Below are 23744 nucleotides of genomic sequence, written 5' to 3' on the forward strand. Positions count from 1 at the left end.
AAAAAAAATAAAAAAAATAATTGTGTGCACAAGTTAAATAAAAAACTTAATAAAATGAATGTCATTTTAAAAATCGTTGTTTCATTTCTTTAAAACTATAAAATTACTTTTTTAATGCAAAATGCCCATTTATAAATTTTTTAACATGTGCCTTAGATGCATAAGTTAGAATGATATTTTTTATATTATGTGTCAAGCGGACTAAAGTTGAACTTTTTTTATTATGAAAACTTCTATGAGCTATAACAAAAACTTTCATTTTAACTTTTTTTTATTTTTCATCCACGGTATGAAATTGGATACACATTTAAACGACATAAAAAGTTTCTCTATATCTCCGTGAGATTAACATCGTTGTTAGAATATTACATATTATATGCAGGGTTGTGGTTCAAATACGTGACATTTACTTTTTCACGATTAAAATGTGCGAGCTATAGCCACTGGATTACTCTACCAAAAAAAATCTCTCTAATATATTTCTCGATTTATTTTATTTTATTGAAATCGACCATATTATTAATTAATCGTTAGATTAATATATATATATATTTTTTTTTGGGACAATGCATAAGTTTGGGATTCAAACCCGGCCACTACCAAAAAAAAAGATTAATATATTTTCTTTCTACTTCACACTGTTAAGAACACAGCACTATACCTAGCAGTGAGAGTGAAGAAAAATCAAGAAACGATGGCCGAAAAAATCGAAGAAGAAAGCAACGATCGCGTCCCGCTGCGGTTGCGACCGGAGTGGTCCGACGTAACTCCGATTCCACAAAACGACGGCCCTAATCCAGTAGTTCCGATCAACTACTCCGAAGAATTTTCCGAAGTTATGGATTACTTTCGTGCTGTTTACTTCGCCAATGAACTTTCATCTCGCGCTCTTTCTCTCACCGCCGAAGCTATTTCTCTAAATGCCGGAAACTACACCGTAATTTCACAATTCAAATTTCTTTTTGCTTTTTTGAATTCAGATTTGATGCAAATTGAAATTAATTACTTATTCATTTTGATTAATTATGAGTTAATGATGATAGTTAGGTTTTGTAAAGTCCTGATCTTGTGTCGATTTAATGGAATTTGTGATAATTTTGTAGGTGTGGCATTTTCGGCGGTTATTACTTGAGTCATTGAAAGTTGACCTACATGTTGAAAGGGAATTTGTGGAACGTGTTGCAAGTGGAAATTCCAAGAATTATCAGATTTGGTGAGAGATCTTTCTTTCTTACTTTGCTTTCAATTTCAATTTGCTATTTTTAGTGATTTTTTTTGTACAGGTAAATATCGTATTGAAAGATTGTATTCAATTCTTTAAAAGCTTAAAAAATGTTTTTTTAAGCTCACTAACCGAGCTACCTACTGGTCCTGGTGATTTGTAGACATAGGTTATTTTAAGTGTGTGACTTGTTTGTAGACATAGAATGGCGTTTTGTGAACAAACCATGTTGTTCGTGCAACAAGTCTTCTGAAATGATGTTGACAAAATGGAAATTTGTCACCTGTTAGTTTGAAGTAGATGCAAATATTTACAAGGTAGCCGCGGTGGCAAAATTAAGAATTGGTGTCATGTGACTTAGAGCTCATAGGTTCCAGTCATAGAATTATATTGTAGGAATATGACAAGTTTAAACATTTATTTGACACGGCTAGTTATTGTGGCATTTTCCATCTATACTACAATGTAAAAGTACACAAATTATAAATTACAGCTAGGAGTATCCAAACTGGTATCTGTAACGTGTTTGATACGGTATAACTATATTATGGAGTGACCATACTTCCCTGTAGGGAGCACTACAGCAGTATCTTTTTTATTTCCCAGTTTTGTAAACTAGTTATTCCATCTGTGCTTATCCGTGTCCTCTTTTCTCTTGCTGAAATTTTTAGATTTCTGTCCGTGGACCACTTGAGTTCTTCATACTGTACTAGACTATAGTGTTTGGGACCTTATTTTACCATTAATAGTGGACTACGGCAAATCTTAAAAACTATCTGACACAACTAATTAAGCGGCATTTGCGTCTACGTTACTATACAAATTATCAAGTAAAATGCAGCTAAGAGTATTTGATGTGCTACTGATGATGGTTCACCACAGTTATGAACTTGATTACTATTTTTGAAGTGTTTCCATGTAGTAAACATTAGGCTTCCTTTATTAAACTAGTTACTGGACTCGATTTTTTTTTTCTTGCTGAAAGTTGTAGATCTGTATTCGATGATCCATTGTGCTCTCCAAACACTTGCATTGTCTTTGGGTACTTATTTTAGTGGAAATGGAAGTAAGGTAATAATGGATAACACATGTTATTTAACATCCAGGAAGTTAGGTCTTTATGTTCAAAACATGATGTTCTTTCCTCCAGTGTCAATCCGATATAAGTAATATGAGTGGGTGTCACACACTCTAGTCTTTGTTCAATGCAATACACAAAATAAGTTCAATGGGCTAAGCATAACACATGTTTATTGACTTGACGTGACCTTTACATATTAAACCATGATGGTGATATCCAATAGCATAATGTAATAATTCACCAGCAAATGTTGCTGGCCTGAGACTAGAAAATTGTTCTTATTTCTTGCATATTACTCCCTTCATGGAATTGTAAAGAATGTTCTTCTTTGTTCATATTGACATGACATTCAGTTGCATGATTTGAGGATATAGTTTATATTTGATAGTCATTTCTTATATAAACCATATACATTCATGAAGTCGTACTTTGAAGTGCTTCCTTTATCTTCTTTTGCATACACATCATCACATTGATCTTGATGTCAGATGTTTATAGGCATCATAGACGATGGGTTGCTGAGAAATTAGGACTTGAAGCTAGAAACAGTGAACTTGAGTTCACCAAGAAGATATTGTCTATTGACGCTAAACATTATCATGCATGGTCTCATAGGCAGGTTTGTTTCTCCCATCTTTTCCACGAATCTAATTTTCAGATGGTGTTGCCTGTTCATATTATTATCATGACTCAATAGAATTTTGCTTCTTTTTTTGTATGGACGGACAGTGGGTTCTTCAAACCCTAGGAGGATGGGAAGATGAGCTCAATTATTGTAGTGAACTGCTTGCAGAAGACATATTTAACAATTCTGCTTGGAATCAGGTATCCAACTATTGTACATGTTATGTTTAGTTTTGGTACTTGACATAAGTAAATATTCAACATGGATTTGTATGATTGTTTCCTAACTAATTGAGAGATTAAACACATGTAGTATTCTGTATACTTATGTCACTGTCCAAAATGTTACTTTTCCCAATAATTAAAAATGAGAAACAACTTCTATCTACATTACTTTGTCAAAGTTTCATTTATTCTAGTCTTCAGTATTTGCTAATTTTCTGCCTTGTGTCAGATTTCTCTTTTAGTGCTATATTTCAAACAAAAGAGCTCTTGTAATTTAATCAATCTTAGCTTCAATCTCTTGAATATAATTTAATGAGCCGAATTCTTTGGTAAGGATTACCAACATATTCCCTTTCACATATTGCGTCTCTGTTACTTAATTTACAAGGAAGTAAAAACCTACGAGAACATATAATGTTCATAGGATCCGATGATGCCTAATAAGCTCCAGAGGAATTTAGGCTTTGTACTAGGTCCAGGACAAATCTAAGCCGCTGCTATTTAAATACTTGTACACGAATAATCTGTTATGAAAAAGAGAAACAAGGGAGGTCTTAGAAATGCTTTCTATTCCTATTTGCATTTTAAATTTGGTGTGTTTGCCTTGTATATGGAATAAGTCTACAACCTATAATTACGTTCTAATCCTACTTATTAAATGTAGCATGTTTGCATTGTATGGAATAATAACTTGACTATCAATTTTACTTTTAAAGCATATTCTTGATATTTTCAAATTCAATAAAATTAACTCGTAATATTTATACAGAGATATTTTGTCATAACAAGGTCTCCCTTCTTGGGGGGGATAAAAGCTATGAGAGAGTCTGAAGTGCTTTACACCATTGAAGCCATTATTTCCTACCCTGAAAATGAAAGCTCTTGGAGATATCTTCGAGGACTTTACAAAGATGAAGCCACATTATATGTAAATGACACTCAAGTTTCTTCAGTATGTTTAAAGATTTTGAGAACAAAGAGCAATTATTTGTTTGCTCTTAGTACTCTGTTGGATCTTATCTGCCTCGGTTATCAACCAAATGAAGATTTCAGAGACGCCATTGAGGCTTTAAGGACTTCAGATAATGATGAACAAGATTCAGATATAGCAAGAACTATTTGCTCTATTTTAGAACAAGTTGATCCAATTAGAGTCAACTATTGGGTCTGGCGTAAGAGTAGACTTCCTCGGGCATCTTAATACCGTCTGTGTAATTTATACTTTGTCTATTGAAATTGGATGTCATGAACACCCTATACTTGACAAGTATTTTATTTATTTTTGTTTCTGACAGAGAAACTTGACAATTAAGTTATTGGGTGAAAACAGGGTGGTTGTTTTTGTTCTGATATGTTTTCAAGATGTATTTCTATATTTAACAGCGTAGTTGTTTTTGCTATGATATGTTATCAGGGCGTACTTTTATAAATGCAAAATTGTGCTCTTTAATCTTTTGTTCCCGCCATTACTAGCAATTTAGTGTGACAACTTGTTAAGTATTGGAAATAAGTTGAACAGAATATATTTTTCACCAACTTCTTTTCTTAAAAAAATGCTCTTCTAGTTTTGCGTTCTTGTATTAACGAACCACTGTGATAATATGTTGAAGTGTATAATTGGGCATCTATGAAAAACTTGTTTAAATTAATAAAGCCTATTGAGTCAACCTGTATACTATGCTTCTTCCTATGTCAAACAGGTAAAAATGTCACTAAGTGCGAGATGGATGGAGTAATATCATTCTCAATGACTCTGTGGTAAACCTTTTGTTCAAAATTCTTAGAATTAGAATGAAACCAATTCTTAAACAGATATTACAAAGCTGGTAAATGCAGCATACAAAGCCATAAAATTTGAGAGAAATCAATTAGTTTAAACTTTCAATTTCACTACAATGCCGTTAGAGACTTTTAGTATTTTGTTTTTTTTAATCAAATAAGAAATAGCATAAAAACACCAGGAGAGGCCTGAACCTTTGGTACAAGAAATTTCATGAAAACAATCCTTTGGAATGGTAAACCACTCCTATCTCTAGCTAAAAAAGAAGAAATAAAACTACTATCCCACCACTGAGATATAAAGGGAGCCAAACTATGACCATTGCGAGCCAAAGCATTCGCAACTTGGTTACCTTCTCGAAAAATGTGGGAGCAAGTGCACGAAATATCTTTGACTTTAAATATACAATTCTTCCATCTGTTAGTGAGGCACCAGGGAACAAAACCTTTTCCATCGAAGGCTTGGACAACCAAAAGGGAGTTACTTTCCACCCATTTACTACTCCACTGATTGTCAATAGCTTTCTCAAGAGCAAATAAAAAAGCACAGAATTCAGCCATCAAAGGAGACGCTGGGAAAATGTTATGGGTGAAGCCACCCAAAAATTGAGATTGATGATCTCGGAAAACCACACCAAAAGAAGAGCTAGAGCCCGCAGCAGATCCGTCAACATTGATCTTGATGACATTGATGATAGGGGGAATCCAACGAACCTCTGAAGAAACCGAAGCCTTAGCAACACGAAGAGAAAGGTGGAAAAGCTGTGAGAGATTTTGAAATCAGTAATAGTGTTACGGCCCGTCCCAGTTGCTAAGGAGTAAGGAATGACTGCAATTGACCTTAGCAATGACCTTGTGAATGAGACTGTGGATAGGAGAGGCTTTTCCGTCAAAGTACCTGGAATTTCTTTTCAACCAAATACACCGTATGATATGAATTATTGCTGAAATAAGAACTTCCGGGGGCATCTTGCTCCCTAAATTCGAACATCCCATGATAAGATTATACCAACGGGAGGTATCTAAGGTGAGGCCTACGCCCTACATAATCCAATGCCAAATTTCCCAGGACTTAGCGCAATCAAAAAAGAGATGCTGGGAAGTTTCCTCATGATTTAGACTAGAGGTGTCAATATCATGAGACCTTGAAGTTTTGGCCCCAGCCCACATAGTAAGGGGGCTTGAAAATTCACAAGATTAAAAGGCCCACATTTATGCAAGCCCACAAATAAAAAAATCAAAAGGCCCCAAGCCCCAAAATTTTTATAAACAATTTTTTCACATCCAAGCCCCAAAATGTTCAAGATATTTCTCATTATAATTTGATCACATCCAAACTCTTAGCTATGCATGTATGTCAAATCTGAAACTATAGAAATATGCTCTATATTCATGTATCTGTAAAACAGTACATAGGAGGTATTTATAGAATAGGCAGTGTGCTAGTCTTGCCAGAAAATAGGAGAAATTATTCTATCTATAAATGCTACTTATTCTCCCTTTAAATGCTAATTCTAATACAGCTAATTACAATTAATTAGTATTTACAATAAGTCAAACAAGACAGAATCTGATTGATTCTGTGATAATATTCAACACTCCCCCTCAAGCTGGCATGAATATGTCATTCATAGCAAGCTTGCACACCATGTCATCGAACTGTCTCTTGGGTAGGCTCTTTGTGAGGACATCTGCTACTTGGCTTTTGGTAGGTATATAGGACATACAAATCTCACCACTGTCAATTTTTTCTTTAATAAAGTGCTTGTCCACTTCAACATGTTTCGTTCTATCATGTAGAACAGGGTTATGAGCAATAGAAATAGCTGCCTTATTATCGCAATAAACTTTCATTGGAGTTGGGCCTGCAATCTTCAATTCTTGCATGAATTTTTTGATCCATAGTACTTCACAAAAACCATGAGCCACCGATCGAAATTCAGCCTCTGCACTGCTCCTGGCTACAACATTTTGTTTTTTGCTCCTCCATGTAACTAAGTTTCCACCTACAAAGGTACAGTAACCAGATGTAGACTTCCGATCATTTATATTACCTGCCCAGTCAGCATCTGTATAGGCTTCAACCTGTATATGCCCTCTGTTTCTGAACATTAACCCTTTTCCTGGAGTTCCCTTTAAATATCTCAATATTCTGAAAACAGCTTCAAAGTGGGCTGGCCCTGGTGCATGCATAAATTGGCTTATTACGCTCACAGCAAATGCTATATCAGGCCTTGTATGTGACAGATAAATTAGCCTACCAGCCAACCGTTGATAGCGTTCTCTATCTATTATTTCATCTTCAGCAGCTGATTTTAGTTTCACATTAGGATCCATTGGTGTTTCTGCTGCCTTACACCCTGTCATCCCTGTTTCTGTGAGTAAATCAAGTATATACTTTCGCTGGTTGAGGAAAATTCCTTCTTTCGATCTTGCAAACTCCATACCAAGAAAGTATTTTAATTTTCCAAGATCCTTGATGTCGAACTCAGCCTCAAGTCTTCTCTTTAGATCACTAATCTCTCCAATATCATCTCCTGTCATAATAATGTCATCAACATACACTATTAAGATGGCAATCTTACCTTCACGTGAGTGTTTGAAGAACATAGTGTGATCTGCTTGACTTTGAGTGAAGCCATGTCTCTTGACAACACTTCCAAATCTCTCAAACCAGGCCCTTGGCGATTGTTTTAATCCATACAAGGATTTCTTCAATCTGCAAACTTTACCTCTTCCAAGCTTATCTTCAAATCCCGGAGGCAAGGTCATATATACTTCTTCATGTAATTCTCCATTTAAGAAGGCGTTTTTAACATCATATTGATGTAGGGTCCAGTTGAAATTTACTGCAAGAGAGAGAAGAATTCTGATGGAATTGATCTTAGCAACCGGGGCAAAAGTCTCCTGATAATCTATACCATGAGTTTGAGTGAATCCTTTTGCTACTAATCTTGCTTTGTATCTTTCCACACTTCCATCAGCCTTGCACTTCACTGTAAAGACCCACTTACATCCTACTGCCTTTTTGTCATAAGGTAGATCAGTGATACACCAAGTGTTATTTTTGTTCAAAGCATTCATCTCTTCTTTCACTGCTAATTTCCAATTCGGATCACCTAATGCTTCCTGAATAGTTCTGGGCACAAACAAATTAGAAATCCTAGACACATATGCTTTGTGAGTGTGTGATAACTTGTCATATGACAAGTAATTAGACATGGGGTGTTTAGTGCATGTACGGGCACGTTTTCTTTCAGCAATAGGGATATTGAGGTCTGGAATATTTTTTCTCAAAGCAATTGGAAGATTAATATCAGGAAAAGACAAATCAGGTAAATCATTGGATGAGTGAGAAGAATTACCGGAGGAACTAGAAGATGGATTATCAGTAGGACCTTCACTTGGAGAATCCGATTGAACTTCTACTGGAAAGACAATGGGGTCTGTACCATCTTTGTGAAATTTTTTTCGAACATATACTTTAAGTTCAGGATTTTTATTCAGTGTTTCTCCCTCTTCACCCTCTGTTTCAAATACTATATGTTCTGGCAATTCAAGGTTAGATTTTCTAGGTTCTATTATCTTAGCATCTAGGTGATCATTTGTTACAATATCATCTAGAACCGGTAAAATTTCCCAAAAATTATCTTCCTCATTACTACTTTGACCCTCCCCCTGAAGAGAATTTTTTTCAAAAAAAGGTTGATCTTCAACAAAGTGGACATCCATGCTTTCAAAAAATTTCTTTGTAATTGGGTTAAAACATTTGTATCCCTTTTTATTGGAAGCATAGCCAAGAAAAACACATTTTTCGGCTTTAGGATCCAACTTGGAACGAAAAATATTTGGGATGTAAACATAACAGAGACAACCAAAGACTCTAAGGGGAAGATTTGTAATAATGCGAGAAGTGGGAAAATTATTTTGTAACACCTGCACAGGAGTCTCATATTGTAACACACGGGATGGCATTCGATTGATGAGGTAACAAGCAGTTAATAAAGCATTACCCCAAAGATACTTAGGTACATTCATAGAAAACATAATAGCTCTAGTAACTTCTAGGAGATGTCTATTTTTTCTTTCAGCAATACCATTTTGTTGTGGAGTATCACGACAAGTGGATTGATGAATTATCCCATTAGTTACTAGGAATGTACTTAAATATTTATTGAAGTATTCAGTGCCATTGTCAGACCTTAGAATGCCAATCGTGGTATTAAATTGATTTTTAATCATGTTAAAAAAATCTTGAAACCTTTGTTCAACTTCTGATTTCTTTTCCATGAGGTAAACCCAACACACCCGTGTATGATCATCAATAAATGTCACAAACCATTTTTTTCTAGATAAAGTTTTAATTTTTGAAGGACCCCAAACATCGCTATGAATTAGATAAAAAGGTTTGGAAGCAGAATAACCTCTTGAATTAAAAGACACACGATGATTTTTAGCTAAATGACAAGCATCACAATGAAATTGCGAGGAACTTATTTCTTTGGAAAATTCAGGAAACAAATGCTGAAGATAAGAAAAACTAGGATGGCCTAATCTGTTATGCCATAACATGATTTTATTTGAAACAAGAGGTGGACTTATACGGCTTGAACCGAACATTGCTGTATTACCAAGAGGAGTTTCATCAAAGTAGTACAGTCCATTAATCTCTCTAGCAGTTCCAATCGTCTTCCCCGAGTTCTGGTCCTGAAAAATACAAGTAGATGGACGAAAAAGAACAGAACAGTTAGAGTCCTCAGACAGTTTATGAACAGATAGAAGATTACAAGCAAATTTGGGAACATGTAAAACAGATTGCAAAGTGATTTGCTCTGATATTTTTATGTTGCCTTTGCCTGCAATACTGGAATAACTACCATCAGCTATCCTAACTTTTTCAGAACCTGAACTAGGAAAATATGAATTGAATAGATGAGAGCAATTAGTCATGTGTTCAGATGCCCCTGAATCTATTATCCAGGGGTTGGAATGGTTTTGGACAGATAGTGCCCAAGAATCCTTACCTGTTTGTGCCACAGTACCAACAGGAGTATTAGGAGATGAATTGAACTTTAGAAGCTTAAGAAGGTGGTCCATCTGCTCCTTAGTGAATGGAGATGAAGCAGCATCGTTGGTTGTAGGCATAGGTCGGTGACCAAACTTACCAGCCTTGCTATTGTTTGGCCTACCATGTAGCTTGTAACAAGTTTCTCGAGTGTGACGATTGCGGCCACAGTAGTCACAAACTAAATCAGTCTTGTCACCACCTCGCGGATTAGGGAAAGATTTGCGATTGACTTGAGGAACGGCCAAGGCAGATCCTTCAACCGGTGGCGGGACAGCGGCTGTCTTTTTTCCGAGCATCACTTGCCTACGACTCTCTTCGCGACGCACTTCCGCAAAGACGTCACCAATTGGAGGGATAGGATTCCTACCAAGGATTCGGCCACGAACCTCATCAAACTCAACATTTAAACCTGCAAGAAATTTGAAGACACGGCTAACATCCACCATCTTCTTGTAGTGCTTGCAGTCCTCAGGTGACTTCCACTCATATTCATTGAAGAGATCCAGATCTTGCCAAATACGTTTGAGACAATTGAAGTATTTGGTGACTGAATCTTCAGCTTGCCGAATTTCTCCAAGCTGGAGAGTTAATTCGTAAATTTGGGACTGGTTTCCCAAATCAGAGTACATTTGAGAGACACTCTCCCAAAGATCTTTTGCGGTATCATAACAGAGATAGTTCGCACCTATCTCTTCGGTCATAGAATTGACTAACCATGTCATGACCATAGAATTTTCAGCATCCCATGTATCATAATCTGCGCCTGCCTTGTCTGGTTGTTTCTTGTCTCCAGTGATGTAGCCAATCTTTCCTCTCCCCCTGAGATACAACCGAACAGACTGTGACCAACGAAAGTAATTAGCACCGTTCAGCCGAATTGTTGTGATCTGAACAGGGTGATTTTCATGGTATGTCCTGACAGGTTGGGATGATTCAGGTTTGGGTGAAGAATGTTTGGGTGAGTGCTGGGACTCACTATCAGACATGGAATCAGACATTATGTGGGATGGGAAGAAAAGGGAAAAAACAAACAAACGGAAGCAAAATAAACCCTATGGATTTCTTGCTGCTCTGATACCATATAGAAATATGCTCTATATTCATGTATCTGTAAAACAGTACATAGGAGGTATTTATAGAATAGGCAGTGTGCTAGTCTTGCCAGAAAATAGGAGAAATTATTCTATCTATAAATGCTACTTATTCTCCCTTTAAATGCTAATTCTAATACAGCTAATTACAATTAATTAGTATTTACAATAAGTCAAACAAGACAGAATCTGATTGATTCTGTGATAATATTCAACAGAAACAAAAAAATCAGCTTCACTCAGCCTTCTTGTTCAATCGAGACTTATTGGACCTGGAAGATGAACTTGAAGTCTCCTTGAATGCTGACGGGCAGAACTTACTTACACCACACTCTGCACAGCGAGGCCGTAAAGGAGTACATATTGTCCTTCCAAATCCTACCTGTTCAATTTCATATTCAAGTCAGATGATGCTTTACATATAAGCAAACAATGTTGTAAGATAGATGATATAAGAAGCTCAAAAATGTTTTTAGCAATGCAGTAATAATACAACCCACCAAATCCAAAATATAACCATTTAGGTGCATTTGTTGGTATATACTATAGTCTATACTATATACTACATAGTCAAAGGAAGTGAATGAGCTATGCATACCAAAAGATAATTTATTGGAACCCATTCTTCCCTCGGAAGCCACCGTTCCAGCGCCTTTCTAGTTTCTTCGGGTATTGAAGTTCTCTGATATGGCATGGGGAAGAGGATTATTAACTTTGAATTTGTGACACTTAGAAACAAGTTAGTACAAGAAAAAAAAAAAACTGGCCAATCAAAGAACAAAATTCTCAGTGCTGACAAACACCGGCTGACTCGCAAGTCAAGCAAATTTCAGACATCATGATAAATAAAAGATACGTTCTGATAATAAAATTTCATTCCCATTATGTTATAACATATATATTGATCCCATAACATAAGCCTTGATAATCTTATATAGTAATTTGCATAATTTTTCCCTCTAGCCAGCAAATATAATGTGATGCTACCAAACTTAAAACAAACCTGCTTTGTGCCGGGTCTCGAAACCCATCCAAGACGATTGCAGATGCGGTGGACATGAGTATCTACACATATCCCTTGGACATTGTTCCATGCAATAATCATAACCTACATCACCACTAACAAAATGATTTCAGGAAATAAAACTAATACCATTAACAAAATGAATCTTAAAACTAATGAAACAAACGGTTTGAAATACGAGAAGAAAACCGCACATACCAAATGAGCAATCTTAGGACCTACGCCTGGAAGTAAGAGTAGTTCCTCAATTGAGTTAGGTATGTCCCCATCATACTTAGTGAGACAAACATCAGCAATTTTCTTCAAGTTACCAGCTTTTCTTATATAAAACCCAACCTGAGAAAAGAATGCCCAAAAGTATAAGCATAGATATTCAATTAATAAAACACAAAAAGGACATAAAATAATTTGACCAAAGAAATACCGAAAGCTTAAAAAATGGAATCTTTAATTTTCTACCAAATCCAAATTAATTGATCATACGAGAAGCACAGTTTTCAAAAGCTACCAAAGAACATACAGGGTAAATCAGTTTTTTGATAGTTTCTTCATCAGCTTTGTTGAGTGCATCCGCAGTAAGAAGACCATTTTGACGAAGACGTTGAGTTGCTCCTATTCTTGAAAAAACACACTCTTAAATATGACTAAATTTGTACGAGAAACTACCAAGAATTAATCACATAAAAAGACAGATGATAAACACAATTGGGGTCCAAAGTGCACATAATGGCTGCTCAAATTTAGTTAGATTCGCACTTCATTGATTTTTGAAGTTCAGCCTTCTATAACATGCAATATAGGAAGTATCTAATTTTTTTTTTTTGCGCTTTCTTTCTGTGTCAGGCCTTGTAATGGATACATACTAATTTTTATTTCTGATGTGATGTTGTATTTTTCTGTGTGTATTCCAGAATATTCTATAAGTTTCAGAAGCTTCCCAAACATCTCTTACACGTCAAAAAATGTTCAGAAAAAGTTTGAATGGATATGATAAAAAAAACATGGAAATGCTAAATCTGTTTCCATTTCACCAAATCATGCTCAAAACCTTCCTCTAAATCTTAGTCCAACCATTTGCATTCAACTTCATGGCAATAGGTTTCTCATCCTCTGGAGCAAAATCAAGACTTAGCTACATTAAGAAATGCTGAACGGTGCTTTATCAAATTGTAAACGTCAAATAATGAGATCTCAAACTTAGGTATGCTCCCCTCTACTACATATACAACAAGAACGAACCAAAGCATCTTTCCACTAGATGAGAATCAACTAAATGGACCAAACTACTTCATATAGTCATGTCATGAATCATAAATATTATCAAAAAATAACATTACAATCTTAGAATGAAGCTTCTCAAACTACGAACAAAAGAAAACAAATCTCGACATGTTTTTCATGACCATAAATTTGAGAATGTAAATATGCTTACCGCGAGTAACATGCTCCTTAGTTTGGCTCGATAAAAGAGAAGATGCCAGGACAGCAAATCTTCTGTCCTAATTATATGCATAAAAATTTAGTTTATTATGACAGTAAAGTTATCCACAATAAGGTTCACACTGTTATTGAAATCAAAATAAAATAATGGCCCAATAGTCGATAGCTAATATAAATTTCCAATAACAATCCACCCATCATGATATATTATTGTAACAAAACACAATTTAACTGTCCAAGAAATAACTTAACTTTATAATCACATTAAAGACATAAGCCAAAAGGTTAGTGCTTAATTTCTTTCACCACACGCGAAGTCAATATAAATAGCATTAGATTTAGACCTTAGGAGGATGAATATCAACATCTTCCCGATCACCTGTAGTGTCTATCGAATACATCATTTTGCGAATCCCTTCAAGCACGTTTTCCCAATTGGCAGGACTTTCATCTACATAAATAAAGCACTATAAGCTCCCTAAACTAAAAACACTTCCATAGAATAGAATCAACCCAAAACTATACATTTCATGCAAGAAGCACTTACTAGTTTGACCCAATTCATTTGTTCCTGTTGTGTATGCAGCAGATCCTTCAATCTCAGCCAAACCAAACTTCTGTGTAGTAAAATTACTAACATAAATTATATTGCAATACATGGAAATGTGAACATTTGAAGAATTCCCAAATTTTTGTATGAAAATTGAAATTGCTTAGATTAGAAAAAGGGTCAAATAAAGTCTCACTTTTTGGCCTTGAATTTGCAGCAAGTGCTTCTTTGGTTGAAGTTGTGTAGTGTTTTTGCGTGTGTTGAATTGGGACACTGAAGAGATAAAAAAAATTAAGGAAAGAAAATTTAAGGAAAAGGAATTGAAAATAATAAGAATGTATTGTGAAGAAGTAAGTTAGTAGCTTCCCTACCTTGGTGTGGATTGGTTTTGGAGGAAAAACATGTTGGTCTTGTAATGGAAGAGAAGACAGAGATTCGCACCAAACAAACAGAAGTAAAAGGAAACACAAACATTTTTGGAAATTGTCGGGGAACTATAATGAACTATACATACTATTTTAGGAGGACTAAAAATTATATTTTATTATTTTCAAAGGTAACATGCAATAGTAAAATGGAAATAAAACTAAACTAAAAATACTAAATTAACTAATAGAATAAAAGCATGTAAACCCTTATTATTCTCGTGCACCTATTTGGATTATAAAATATGAAAATGAAGGGTTTTTGACGGTCTTTTAACGTGTTTTGAAGAACGTTTAACACTTTTGGATTATAAAATCTGTAGAACGCATGAGAAACTGATATGGTAAAAAAAGAAACAGTCATACGTTTAATGTTTTGTGTTTGACTATATTTTGTTGTCATTATTGATTTCTCACCCATGCAACATTTACATGGGTGATAGATTATTTGATGTTATCAAATTTGGCTTCAATAGGTTATTTGATCCGCTCACATAGTTTGTTCTATGGCTACATGCTATTTATAGTAAAATATGAAGAGTAGTGCTAGGCACACTCTCTTTTGAATACTCTTTCTAATACTCACTCTTTTATTGGTTTAAATCATTGTGAGTTTACACTTTGAAAATAGAACACACACAAAGTGGTAGGACATACATGGATTTTATCCGATAAAAGAGTGAGTGATTAAAAGTGAGTCTTGCTAGCATTCCTCTACTATGAAAGGCTCATCTTTAAAGCTAAATATCATTCCAAGTACTATGTTTCATTTAAATTTTATGAGCATGTTTATGCGCGTAATCAAATGCAATGAATGTAGTGATATTAACTACCAATGAACGGTCTCTGTGAGCTTAGCTCAGTTGGTAAGGACAATGCATAATATATGGAAGGCCTGAGGTTTAAACCCCGACCACCACAAAAAAAAAATATCAATGAACGATGATAAAAGCTACTACATTTGTCCTTTATTATAGTACCGTTTTTGACAAAACACCGGTTCAAATTAATTTATCATTGTACCCATAAACAGAAAAGGAACGTGAATGAACCTTTTGGATTGAATGTAGACTAGTTGGAAAAGGTCGGGCACCAAAAAATTGGAACATGAATGAACCTTCACTTTCCTTTTTTTTTTTTCACAAAAATTTGGAATCACTCTTTTTTTTTTCTTCCCAAAATTAAAATTTTGAAGGCTCCAAACTTAAAATTTTTAGGAATTGTTTTGCAAATTTCTGGCGCCATTTTTTTAAGAACAAGGAGCATGAAACAAGAGTATATATACATATAGAGAACTAAACATATTCTTCATGAAAAATTATAGGAAGCCATGAAACCCCCTCTTAACATAGATTTAAACACCCCTTTTAATGCTTGTGATCACGATTATAACATAAATCAGTTGCCAGACCTCAACTTGACTGCTAATGTTGAAGACACTTCACTATCAAGAGATGATTCTAACTTTGAATTACACCATAAAACTCAAAGTCATGAAATAGAGGTTGATACCACAAACAATTCAGAAACAAAGAATGATCCTGAACATTATACCCAATATGTGGAAGATACTGAAGAGGAAATAGAGATTGTTATGTTTGATGAAGACCAACCACAAGAAGTTGATGACACCAACATTTTAGATATAGAGTCTGACTTTGAAGAAAATGTTCAACATGTTGATGAGAGTGAACCTGAAGGAGTACTTAATTCTAATGGTAATGTATTTCTTCTTTATTCAATTTGATTCAAATTTGTGTTATCATTTGTTAGGAGTAATTATACAATATGCATTTGAATATGAAGGAACAAATAATGGACACAAGTTTTTAAGCAACGAAGAGCGTAAGGTCGTCGCTCATCTTCTTCTGCAGCACAACCATGAAGGAAGACTGGAAAAAAAAGGACTAGAAAATTGATTGTGTCAATGTATTCGGTCTTTATTACTATCATTAAACGTTTTTGGAAAAGAGCAAAACTCAAGGGAGATGTGTCTCATAGAAAAACAACAAATTGTGGGCGAAAAAAGATTCAATTTGATCATGATCAATTTCGTCAAGTTCCATTATCAAAAGGTCCAATTTCTTAATATTTGTGTTATTAACATTTCTTTTGTTAGGTGTAAATATTTGCACACATGATGGCAGTGCACAGTGGCGGAGCTATTCATTGGCTTGGATGGGCCATGACCCACGCAAACCCTAAAAGAATCATTTCTAATTTGTAGGAACAATCAGAGTTTGGATTGAAGGAATCTAAATTGTTTACACCACCTTCTCCATCCTACCAAAACTACTTTGTTCGCACTAAAAACATATATGTACCAAACATAAACAATTAGCATGTGATATCTCATTGATCATTTACAACAAAAGTTGAGAAGGAAAACAATTTATTTCACTTACATGCTCTATTACGCGCCAATTGCACCAACTAATTACTTGCACACTCTCTTGTGCTGTAGATGCACAGGTTCTGCCGTCAAACATTAAAAATTATAAATATTAAAAATTATTACTCTAGGTGACACAAATCTTAAAATTACCTCTTTTTGACCTTGATCATTTCTACTTTTTTGGCTTATTTTTTGGGTTCTCTTTCTTTTAAGTATTTTCATAATTTGATAAATTTTAGAAGACTTCTTTTTTTTAAAGAGGACATCCTTTACAATGTCTATTACATGATATAATTGGCTTCTTTTTTTTTTTTTTTAATTCATACAAAATAGTTTCTACAATCATTTTCCGCAAGTATCAAATTCTCATATCCATTTTCTTTAACAGCCAAAGATTGAAAATTTATGCTTAGATTTATTCCAAGTTGAATATTGAGTTCTAATCTCCTTCTACTAAACTAAAAAAGAAAATAAAAAGAAAATAAATGGCCGTGGAAATTACCATTTTGCCCTTATGAGGGGTATTTTGGTAAATTACAAAATGGGCTTCCCCTTGCCTATATATGTGAAAAGAAAAAGAAAAAAAAGGGGAGAGAGAAATGGGAACGGGAGAAAGAAGGGGGAACGAGAGAAGGAAAGCGGGAGAAGGGTCGCCGTCGTCGAGGACGAGAGAGAAAAGAGAGAGAGAAACGGGAACGAGAGAGAGAAACGGGAACGAGAGAGAGACGGGGTCGAGGGAGAGAGAGAGGGAGGGAGTTCCGGAGAAGAAGTTGCCGGCGGTGGGAGGGAGTACCTGAGAAGAATCGCCGGCGGTGGGAGGGAGTACCGAAGAAGAATTCTCCGGCGGTGGGATTGGATTGAAGATGGTCGGAAAAGTCCTCGCTGTCTCCGCCGTTGAACACACGGATCTTCATGGGAGGTATTGTTTCTTCCTCTTTTGTTCATCTGAGATCATGCATGTCTCTAAAAATGCTTTATTGAATCAGTTTTTGTTAATTTAGGTGTGAATTTATGTTTTTTCTTTCAATCTGATGTTAAGGGTTTGTGTATCGCATTTTTTTTCTTCTTTTCCGGGTTAATTTCGGTTTTAATTATTAGGGTTATGTTTGATATGAATTTAATTTGAATAAAAAAGAGGTAATTTGCTAATGTTTGATGGCAGTTTGGATTGGTTTTTATGAGTTCTGGAAATTTTAATTTTTTGTGGGTTTGTTGCTGAGATTTGAGAATGGTGATTGACTGAGTTTGTTGTTGTTTTCTGAATTAGGGTATGCTTGAATTTTGGGTCTTTCTCAGATTCTTGAAAAAAAATGGAATTTTGTTGTCTTGGTTAAGGTCCTTTCATAATAATGTGTTTTTGCTGATATTGGTAATGTTGTGTGATTTGGTTATGTTTATGATTGATAGGTTGGAGTGGACATTTTGTATCCAAGAGAAGGTACCATTTGTTATTTATGATTTGTTTATGATACGCTAATGAAGAATTCATGCATTTTTCATTATGCTGTTCTAGGTATTTTTGGGATTATGTAGAAAGGAAACAACTTAAATGGTCTGTGTCAAGTGAATGGTCTCCAGATGGGTGCTATTTGATGACAGCAAACACAACTCCAAGGCTTCAAGTTGATAATGGGTATGATCTACTCATTGCCTGAAAATTTTCAATCGTTTATCTTTATCCATGGGCACTCTGATTTTGTTGTTAAAATATGTATTAGATTTAAATTATGTTGAGCAAATATCTCTTGATTATGTTTGTTGACTTTTCTCCCTGTAACCAAGGGATTTAACTTTAGATTTGATTGCAATCACTTGGTTTTATATAACTTGGCTGAGACTGAGAGTAATTTCTCTGAAGCAATTCAAATCATCTCATTTAACAATTATGAAAAGTGATTAATTTCTGTCCCTCAAAAATTCTCCCAATGATAAATGGTAATGTCTCAGGAATTCATGCTATAGAAATTTTTGTATAATATTATAGTGAGATCTTGATGCATTGAAAACCAACTCTAAATGATTGTTACTGTCAACTGGTTTCCATTATGCAGGATTTTGGGATTAAATATAACATGGAAAATAGTGGACCTGCACCAGAGGGAATTACCAACAAAATATATGAATACACAACAACAATCAAGGAGTATTTGACTGCTTCAGATCTGCCAAATGTTCTGCTCACGACCTGGCTACATTAATTTATTTTCGCAGGTGGATATCACCATAGTAGGTGTCATAACGTTATAGTAGCCGAGAAGAACAAGGTACATTTGTTGTTGCTGTTATCATGTTTACTTTGTTCCATTTTTAAAGGTTGTGTTTCCTTAAGACATTGTATCACTAAATTTGTTTTGATGGAACTCTTTTTGTTGTTGTAGAACTTTGTTCCTGCAACAAGGGTGGAAAACATGCTCAGAAGCCTGCAGAACCTGAAGTTATTGTTACAAGGTGCTGATTCCTTAACTTTTGTTTTGAAAAGTTTGAGCTTTAGATAAAATAGTTGAAGAACTAAATGGCGGTTGTGAGTTTCTGTTTTGTAGAAAGACTAATATGAGATGATGCCTTTTATTGTGTTTGCTCATGATGTTTAGCATTGTATTTTACCTTGTCTTTGTTACTTATGGTGGTTGTTTTGGTTTTGGTTCTAATAATGGCTAATGATTTGAGTCTGGTGTTACTTATGGTGGTTGTATGTTAATTTGTTGTTCTAATATGATTTGAGTCTGGTGTTACTTATGGTGGTCGTATGTTAATTTTTGGTTCTAATATGAGTTAATGCTTCAATTTTTCCAATCTTATTTCTTCCAGAATTAACTCATATGAGTTAGATTCAACTTTTCCATTGAATTTCGGAAACCATTTCGACTTTCACAGAGCCTTTACATGTCTGCATGAGTTTCAGATTATCCGCATTGTCATCTTCTTCAGGTATTTACTCAGTTACTCTACCCTAATGTCTTTTATTTTTTTTATGTAGAAATTATCATTTTAAATATTGAAGTTTTATATGTTGAAAACTTATTGAAATCGAAGTCTTCAAATTTATGAGCAACAACTATAACTTTTTCAAAAAAGTAACTTAGAACAATAGCTAGCATATTCTTTGAATTCAATGTATTCAGATTTCTATCTTTATTCATAGGAAAACACAAAGAGGTTCAAGAAGAACATCACACGCAACAGAACCTCAGTTGATATTCTACACGGTTGTTTGAATTGTAAGGTTTTCTGATATTATATCTGCAAACATGGCTCTGCCTTAGGTTTATAAAATTATTTGAAATTGGATATATTTTAATAATGAAAGTGTTGAATTGAAGTATTTTGTCAAAGTGGGGCCATACAAATATAGATAGGTAAAGATGAGAGAGAGAGAGAGAGAGAGAGAGAGAGAGAGAGAGAGAGAGAGAGAGAGAGAGAGAGAGAGAGATTGTATGTCGCTATCTTGTGCGAAAAACAGTCTACTGCTTGATGGATGTGTGTTAATTTTGCATTTTCTTCTTCATTCCCCTTCACAAAATCTAGAGGTTTTTGAATTTACAATTTATAAATTGGCTATGGTGTTGATGTCCACCCCCTCTTCCTAACTGATTAGTATTTTCACTGGATGACAGAAAGTATCAGATTCTATTTATAATTATGCTGAGCTTTTGCAAAGAAGAACATCCTCTGATGCAGAGAGGGCATTGGAACATATTAATGAGGCGTTGATGATCAATATGCACTCTGAAAAATTGCTTGAAATGAAAGCAGAAGCTCTTTAATGGTTGGTGCCTCTTCTTATATTATGCTGCAATTTCGTTAAAGTTTATATTATGTATGATAGAGCATGTTTCATTTTCAAGTTACAGTTTCTGTATTTTCTCTCAAATTCTCTGAATCTATTAATATAAAAAAAAAAAACTTAAGCGTCAGCATAAGCCTTTTAGTGTAGTAATTTATGCCAATTGATTCGAGTTGGTTAACTTTTGTTTCAAATATCAGCTGAGTAGAGATGAGGAGGTGATTCATCAGTGTGACAAGACTCTTAGTTCTGCTGAGAAGAATGATTGTCCAATTGCTGCTGGTTGCCAAGTGACATATATGGATATTTCAGAACTCTCAAAAGTTGTCTACTTCAGACTATGGAGGTGTTCAATGCTGCTTAAAGCCTACTTTCACCTAGGAAAGCTTGAAGAGGGTCTTTCTTTGCTGGAACAACAAGAAGAAAAGGTGTCTGTCATAAACAAGTAATCATTACTATCCTATAACCCATTCACACTTATTTTTGGCAATTCTGGGGGTTCCCCTTTAATGCTTTATACTCACTAAAACCTGCAAACAATTGAATACACAATTTGTTAAAAACTGTTTTTGTTCGATAAGCATAAATTTTCCATCATGACAAAGAAAGGGAAAAAGGAATTATCTACTAACTATTTATAAAAATTTTGTAGTATTGTTTTACAATTTTGCAAATAACACTTTATCGACCAAGAAAAGGCTATCTTTGAGAAAGTAAAACCTTCGATGTTTGTTTATATAAAATTCAAAATTTGATTGTAGGAATTTTGGATGATGCCATTTGGTTTCTCTACACGAGAGAAGAAGTGGTGTGAATTTGCAGAACCTGTTGACGGGGAATCAACTGAATTTTTGCGACTCTTTGCACTGAAGTATAACATGGTGATTATAAGCCCATTTCTTGAGAGGGATATGAACCACGGAGAGGTTATTTGGAACACTGCCGTTGTGATTGGGAATCACAGCAATATAATTGGAATACACAGGAAGGTAAATTCTCTAAACTTTCTACTTCCACTTCTAATGTAATAGACCGTCTTTCAGCTATCTAATAAACATACAAAATTTTGCACAACCATGTAACAAGAGTCGGAGACTTCACTGAGAGTGCATATTATATGGAAGGAAATACAGGTCACCCTGTATTTGAAACAGAATTTGGAAAGATTGACATTAATATATGTTATGGTAGGCACCATCCTTTAAACTGTTAAACTTTTGGCATGAATGGCGCCGAAATTGTTTTCAACCCTTGTGCCACTGTTGGTGAACTCACAGAAGCAATGTGGCCAATAGAGGTCAGTTGTTTTATATTGATGGAAAACATGTTAAACTCTTATCTGGTATTTCTTAATGTTTATAAATTATTTTAGCATAGATGTAGGCCGATATTCCATATTTCTCTAAACCGTCTTTGAAGTACTTGCTTCAATGTTGATTTGCTTTTCTAAAAAGGGACAAATTGAAGTGTATTGTTTAGAGTAAGTAAACTCATAAAAGCTATTAGAGGGATATGCTACTGTCATTAACTTGGTGGCATTTGGAATATGTTTGATTTGGTCAAATAAATTTAACAACACATGCTATGCCCATGTTTGATTAGTTTACAATTATTTTTTTCTCTCCCATTAAGCCACTGTAAATTTTTTTAATACACTTCTGTCATTGCTATGACACTACTATGTAGCTCTACATTTTCTCTTAAATTTGTGTTCAATAACCGATCTGATGTTTTGGTCTTTGGTTCTGATATAGAGTTTGTGTACTGTGGCAGGTTAATCATGCCCTTTTGGAAGAAATACAGCAAATTAATCGCCGAATTATTGACACAGTAGTAGACATAAGTAATGAAGATGTTGATTCAACTACAGCTGCTGCTGCTGCTGAGTGGGTTCATGGGACCATTGTCAAATGTTCTTTCATTCCTGTGTCTCTCAGCCCATCTTTAAAATCTCAATATGCTTCACTACAGGTATGGACTCCCAGATTTTGCAACTGATTTTTTTTTATAGCTTTTATTAGCCTTAATTGTCTTTTATCACCTTACAGTCACCTATTCAGCCTCTGCGCTTGCTGGTTCCCCCAAACTATCCTAATTCTTCTCCCATATTCATAGACAATCCCGGTGAGATAATGGAACATTTTAGCCCCCACATGCTTTAATTTTGCTAATTTCGGATCTAAAATGTTTTGTATTTTCTCTTCCAAATAGTGGCAGTCTACACAATGCATGTATCACTTTTCACCCTTATCTTTAAATTTTGCTGCGAATTGTTTCTAATGCAGTGTTATTATATACGTTATGGCAGTAAGGGGAATGAGGATCTTTCAGAGAAAGCAAAAGTGAAGCTTAGCATGTCCTTATGTAATTTCTCACAACCTATGTCCCTTAAGGATATAGCAAAGACTTGTGATCCTACTGCTCGCGGTGTTATTTCCGAGTATGCACAACAATTTGGTGGAGGAACATTCAGCTCTAAGTATGGAGAATGGCAGGAGTTCACATCTTGGGAAGATTTGTTAGCTGCATAATGAATTATTCTTAAATAGTGGCAAACATTATATGAAGACCTTTTTAATTTTGGCTTAGGAGGTTTCAAACATTATTATATTTCAACTAGCAACAAACCTGTTGTTTATTCAATAATAGCAAATTAGAATCCTCTCCATTTCTTAAACGAAATAGAGAACTCCATTTATAAAGTCACATGAGTAATATGCATCTCTTTACATTATTTTTGGATGAAAATTAAGGTTTGGGACATAGTACAATTGCATAGTTTCATCTATGTTTTGCGCCTATAGTACAATTGCATAGTTTCATCTATGTTTTGCGCCTATCTAATGATCTCATTACAGATGACAAATGACAAAGATGACACTAAGAATTTGCTGAGTTAATAGTTTAAGGGGATTGATCTGCATATTTCTGAAATTAGGCAATTGTGCGTAGTTTCTATCTACAGTTACATTGCATTCATTCATGAATTTACTGAACTCATAATGAGTCTGATCATGTTGCACATATGCATGTTTG

The 23744-nt window shown here is 34.8% G+C and overlaps 3 protein-coding genes across 10 annotated transcripts; 2 read left to right on the top strand and 1 right to left on the bottom strand.

Moving 5' to 3' along the window:
* Window positions 1–643: 643 nt before the first annotated feature.
* FTA (farnesyltransferase A) lies at window positions 644–4602 on the top strand. The gene is made up of 5 exons (XM_085747033.1): window positions 644–937; window positions 1104–1213; window positions 2802–2922; window positions 3033–3128; window positions 3922–4602. Exons 1-5 carry the CDS (start codon window positions 695–697, stop codon window positions 4351–4353), a joined length of 1002 nt encoding a protein of 333 aa, XP_085603159.1. The 5' UTR covers window positions 644–694; the 3' UTR covers window positions 4354–4602.
* Window positions 4603–6160: 1558 nt separating this feature from the next.
* LOC146951069 (endonuclease III homolog 2, chloroplastic-like) lies at window positions 6161–14616 on the bottom strand. Its single transcript, XM_085747034.1, has 11 exons — window positions 14476–14616; window positions 14301–14377; window positions 14102–14171; window positions 13899–14005; window positions 13547–13613; window positions 12635–12726; window positions 12313–12450; window positions 12094–12198; window positions 11689–11772; window positions 11308–11472; window positions 6161–6296 (listed from the first exon to the last, which is right to left on the bottom strand). The coding sequence occupies exons 1-10, from the start codon at window positions 14576–14578 to the stop codon at window positions 11326–11328; spliced, it is 990 nt and encodes a 329-aa protein (XP_085603160.1). The 5' UTR covers window positions 14579–14616; the 3' UTR covers window positions 6161–6296; window positions 11308–11325.
* A 2898-nt stretch (window positions 14617–17514) lies between these two features.
* On the top strand, window positions 17515–23456 carry LOC146951070 (uncharacterized). Of its 8 annotated transcripts, none has more exons than XM_085747024.1 (13): window positions 17515–17843; window positions 18332–18362; window positions 18438–18557; window positions 18976–19188; window positions 19303–19372; window positions 19733–19852; window positions 20067–20142; window positions 20539–20690; window positions 20909–21136; window positions 21470–21697; window positions 22482–22679; window positions 22757–22832; window positions 23017–23456. In XM_085747024.1, the coding sequence occupies exons 8-13, from the start codon at window positions 20688–20690 to the stop codon at window positions 23052–23054; spliced, it is 771 nt and encodes a 256-aa protein (XP_085603150.1). In that variant the 5' UTR covers window positions 17515–17843; window positions 18332–18362; window positions 18438–18557; window positions 18976–19188; window positions 19303–19372; window positions 19733–19852; window positions 20067–20142; window positions 20539–20687; the 3' UTR covers window positions 23055–23456. The 8 variants fall into 8 exon arrangements, 7 of the variants coding, with proteins under 7 accessions (XP_085603150.1, XP_085603153.1, XP_085603149.1 ...); XM_085747027.1 differs by having other exon boundaries at window positions 19799–19852; XM_085747023.1 differs by having other exon boundaries at window positions 20067–20690.
* The last annotated feature ends 288 nt before the right edge of the window (window positions 23457–23744 follow it).

This window comes from Medicago sativa, chromosome 2, assembly GCF_051527215.1.
Source record: "Medicago sativa cultivar Bolivia chromosome 2, Bolivia_mono, whole genome shotgun sequence".
NCBI classification, from domain to species: Eukaryota; Viridiplantae; Streptophyta; class Magnoliopsida; order Fabales; family Fabaceae; genus Medicago; species Medicago sativa.

Coding starts and splice junctions, on each gene's coding strand:
- FTA (XM_085747033.1), top strand. CDS start 695: ATGGCCGAAAAAATCGAAGAAGAAAGCAACGATCGCGTCCCGCTGCGG. Junction 1,214..2,801: donor TCCAAGAATTATCAGATTTG/GTGAGAGATCTT, acceptor AGATGTTTATAG/GCATCATAGACGATGGGTTG. Junction 3,129..3,921: donor ACAATTCTGCTTGGAATCAG/GTATCCAACTAT, acceptor ATATTTATACAG/AGATATTTTGTCATAACAAG.
- LOC146951069 (XM_085747034.1), bottom strand. CDS start 14,578: ATGTTTGTGTTTCCTTTTACTTCTGTTTGTTTGGTGCGAATCTCTGTC. Junction 14,378..14,475: donor CAAAACCAATCCACACCAAG/GTAGGGAAGCTA, acceptor TTATCTCTTCAG/TGTCCCAATTCAACACACGC. Junction 12,199..12,312: donor GTCCTAAGATTGCTCATTTG/GTATGTGCGGTT, acceptor GTGGTGATGTAG/GTTATGATTATTGCATGGAA.
- LOC146951070 (XM_085747023.1), top strand. Junction 21,137..21,469: donor TGGAACAACAAGAAGAAAAG/GTGTCTGTCATA, acceptor ATTTGATTGTAG/GAATTTTGGATGATGCCATT. Junction 21,698..22,481: donor TAATTGGAATACACAGGAAG/GTAAATTCTCTA, acceptor GTACTGTGGCAG/GTTAATCATGCCCTTTTGGA.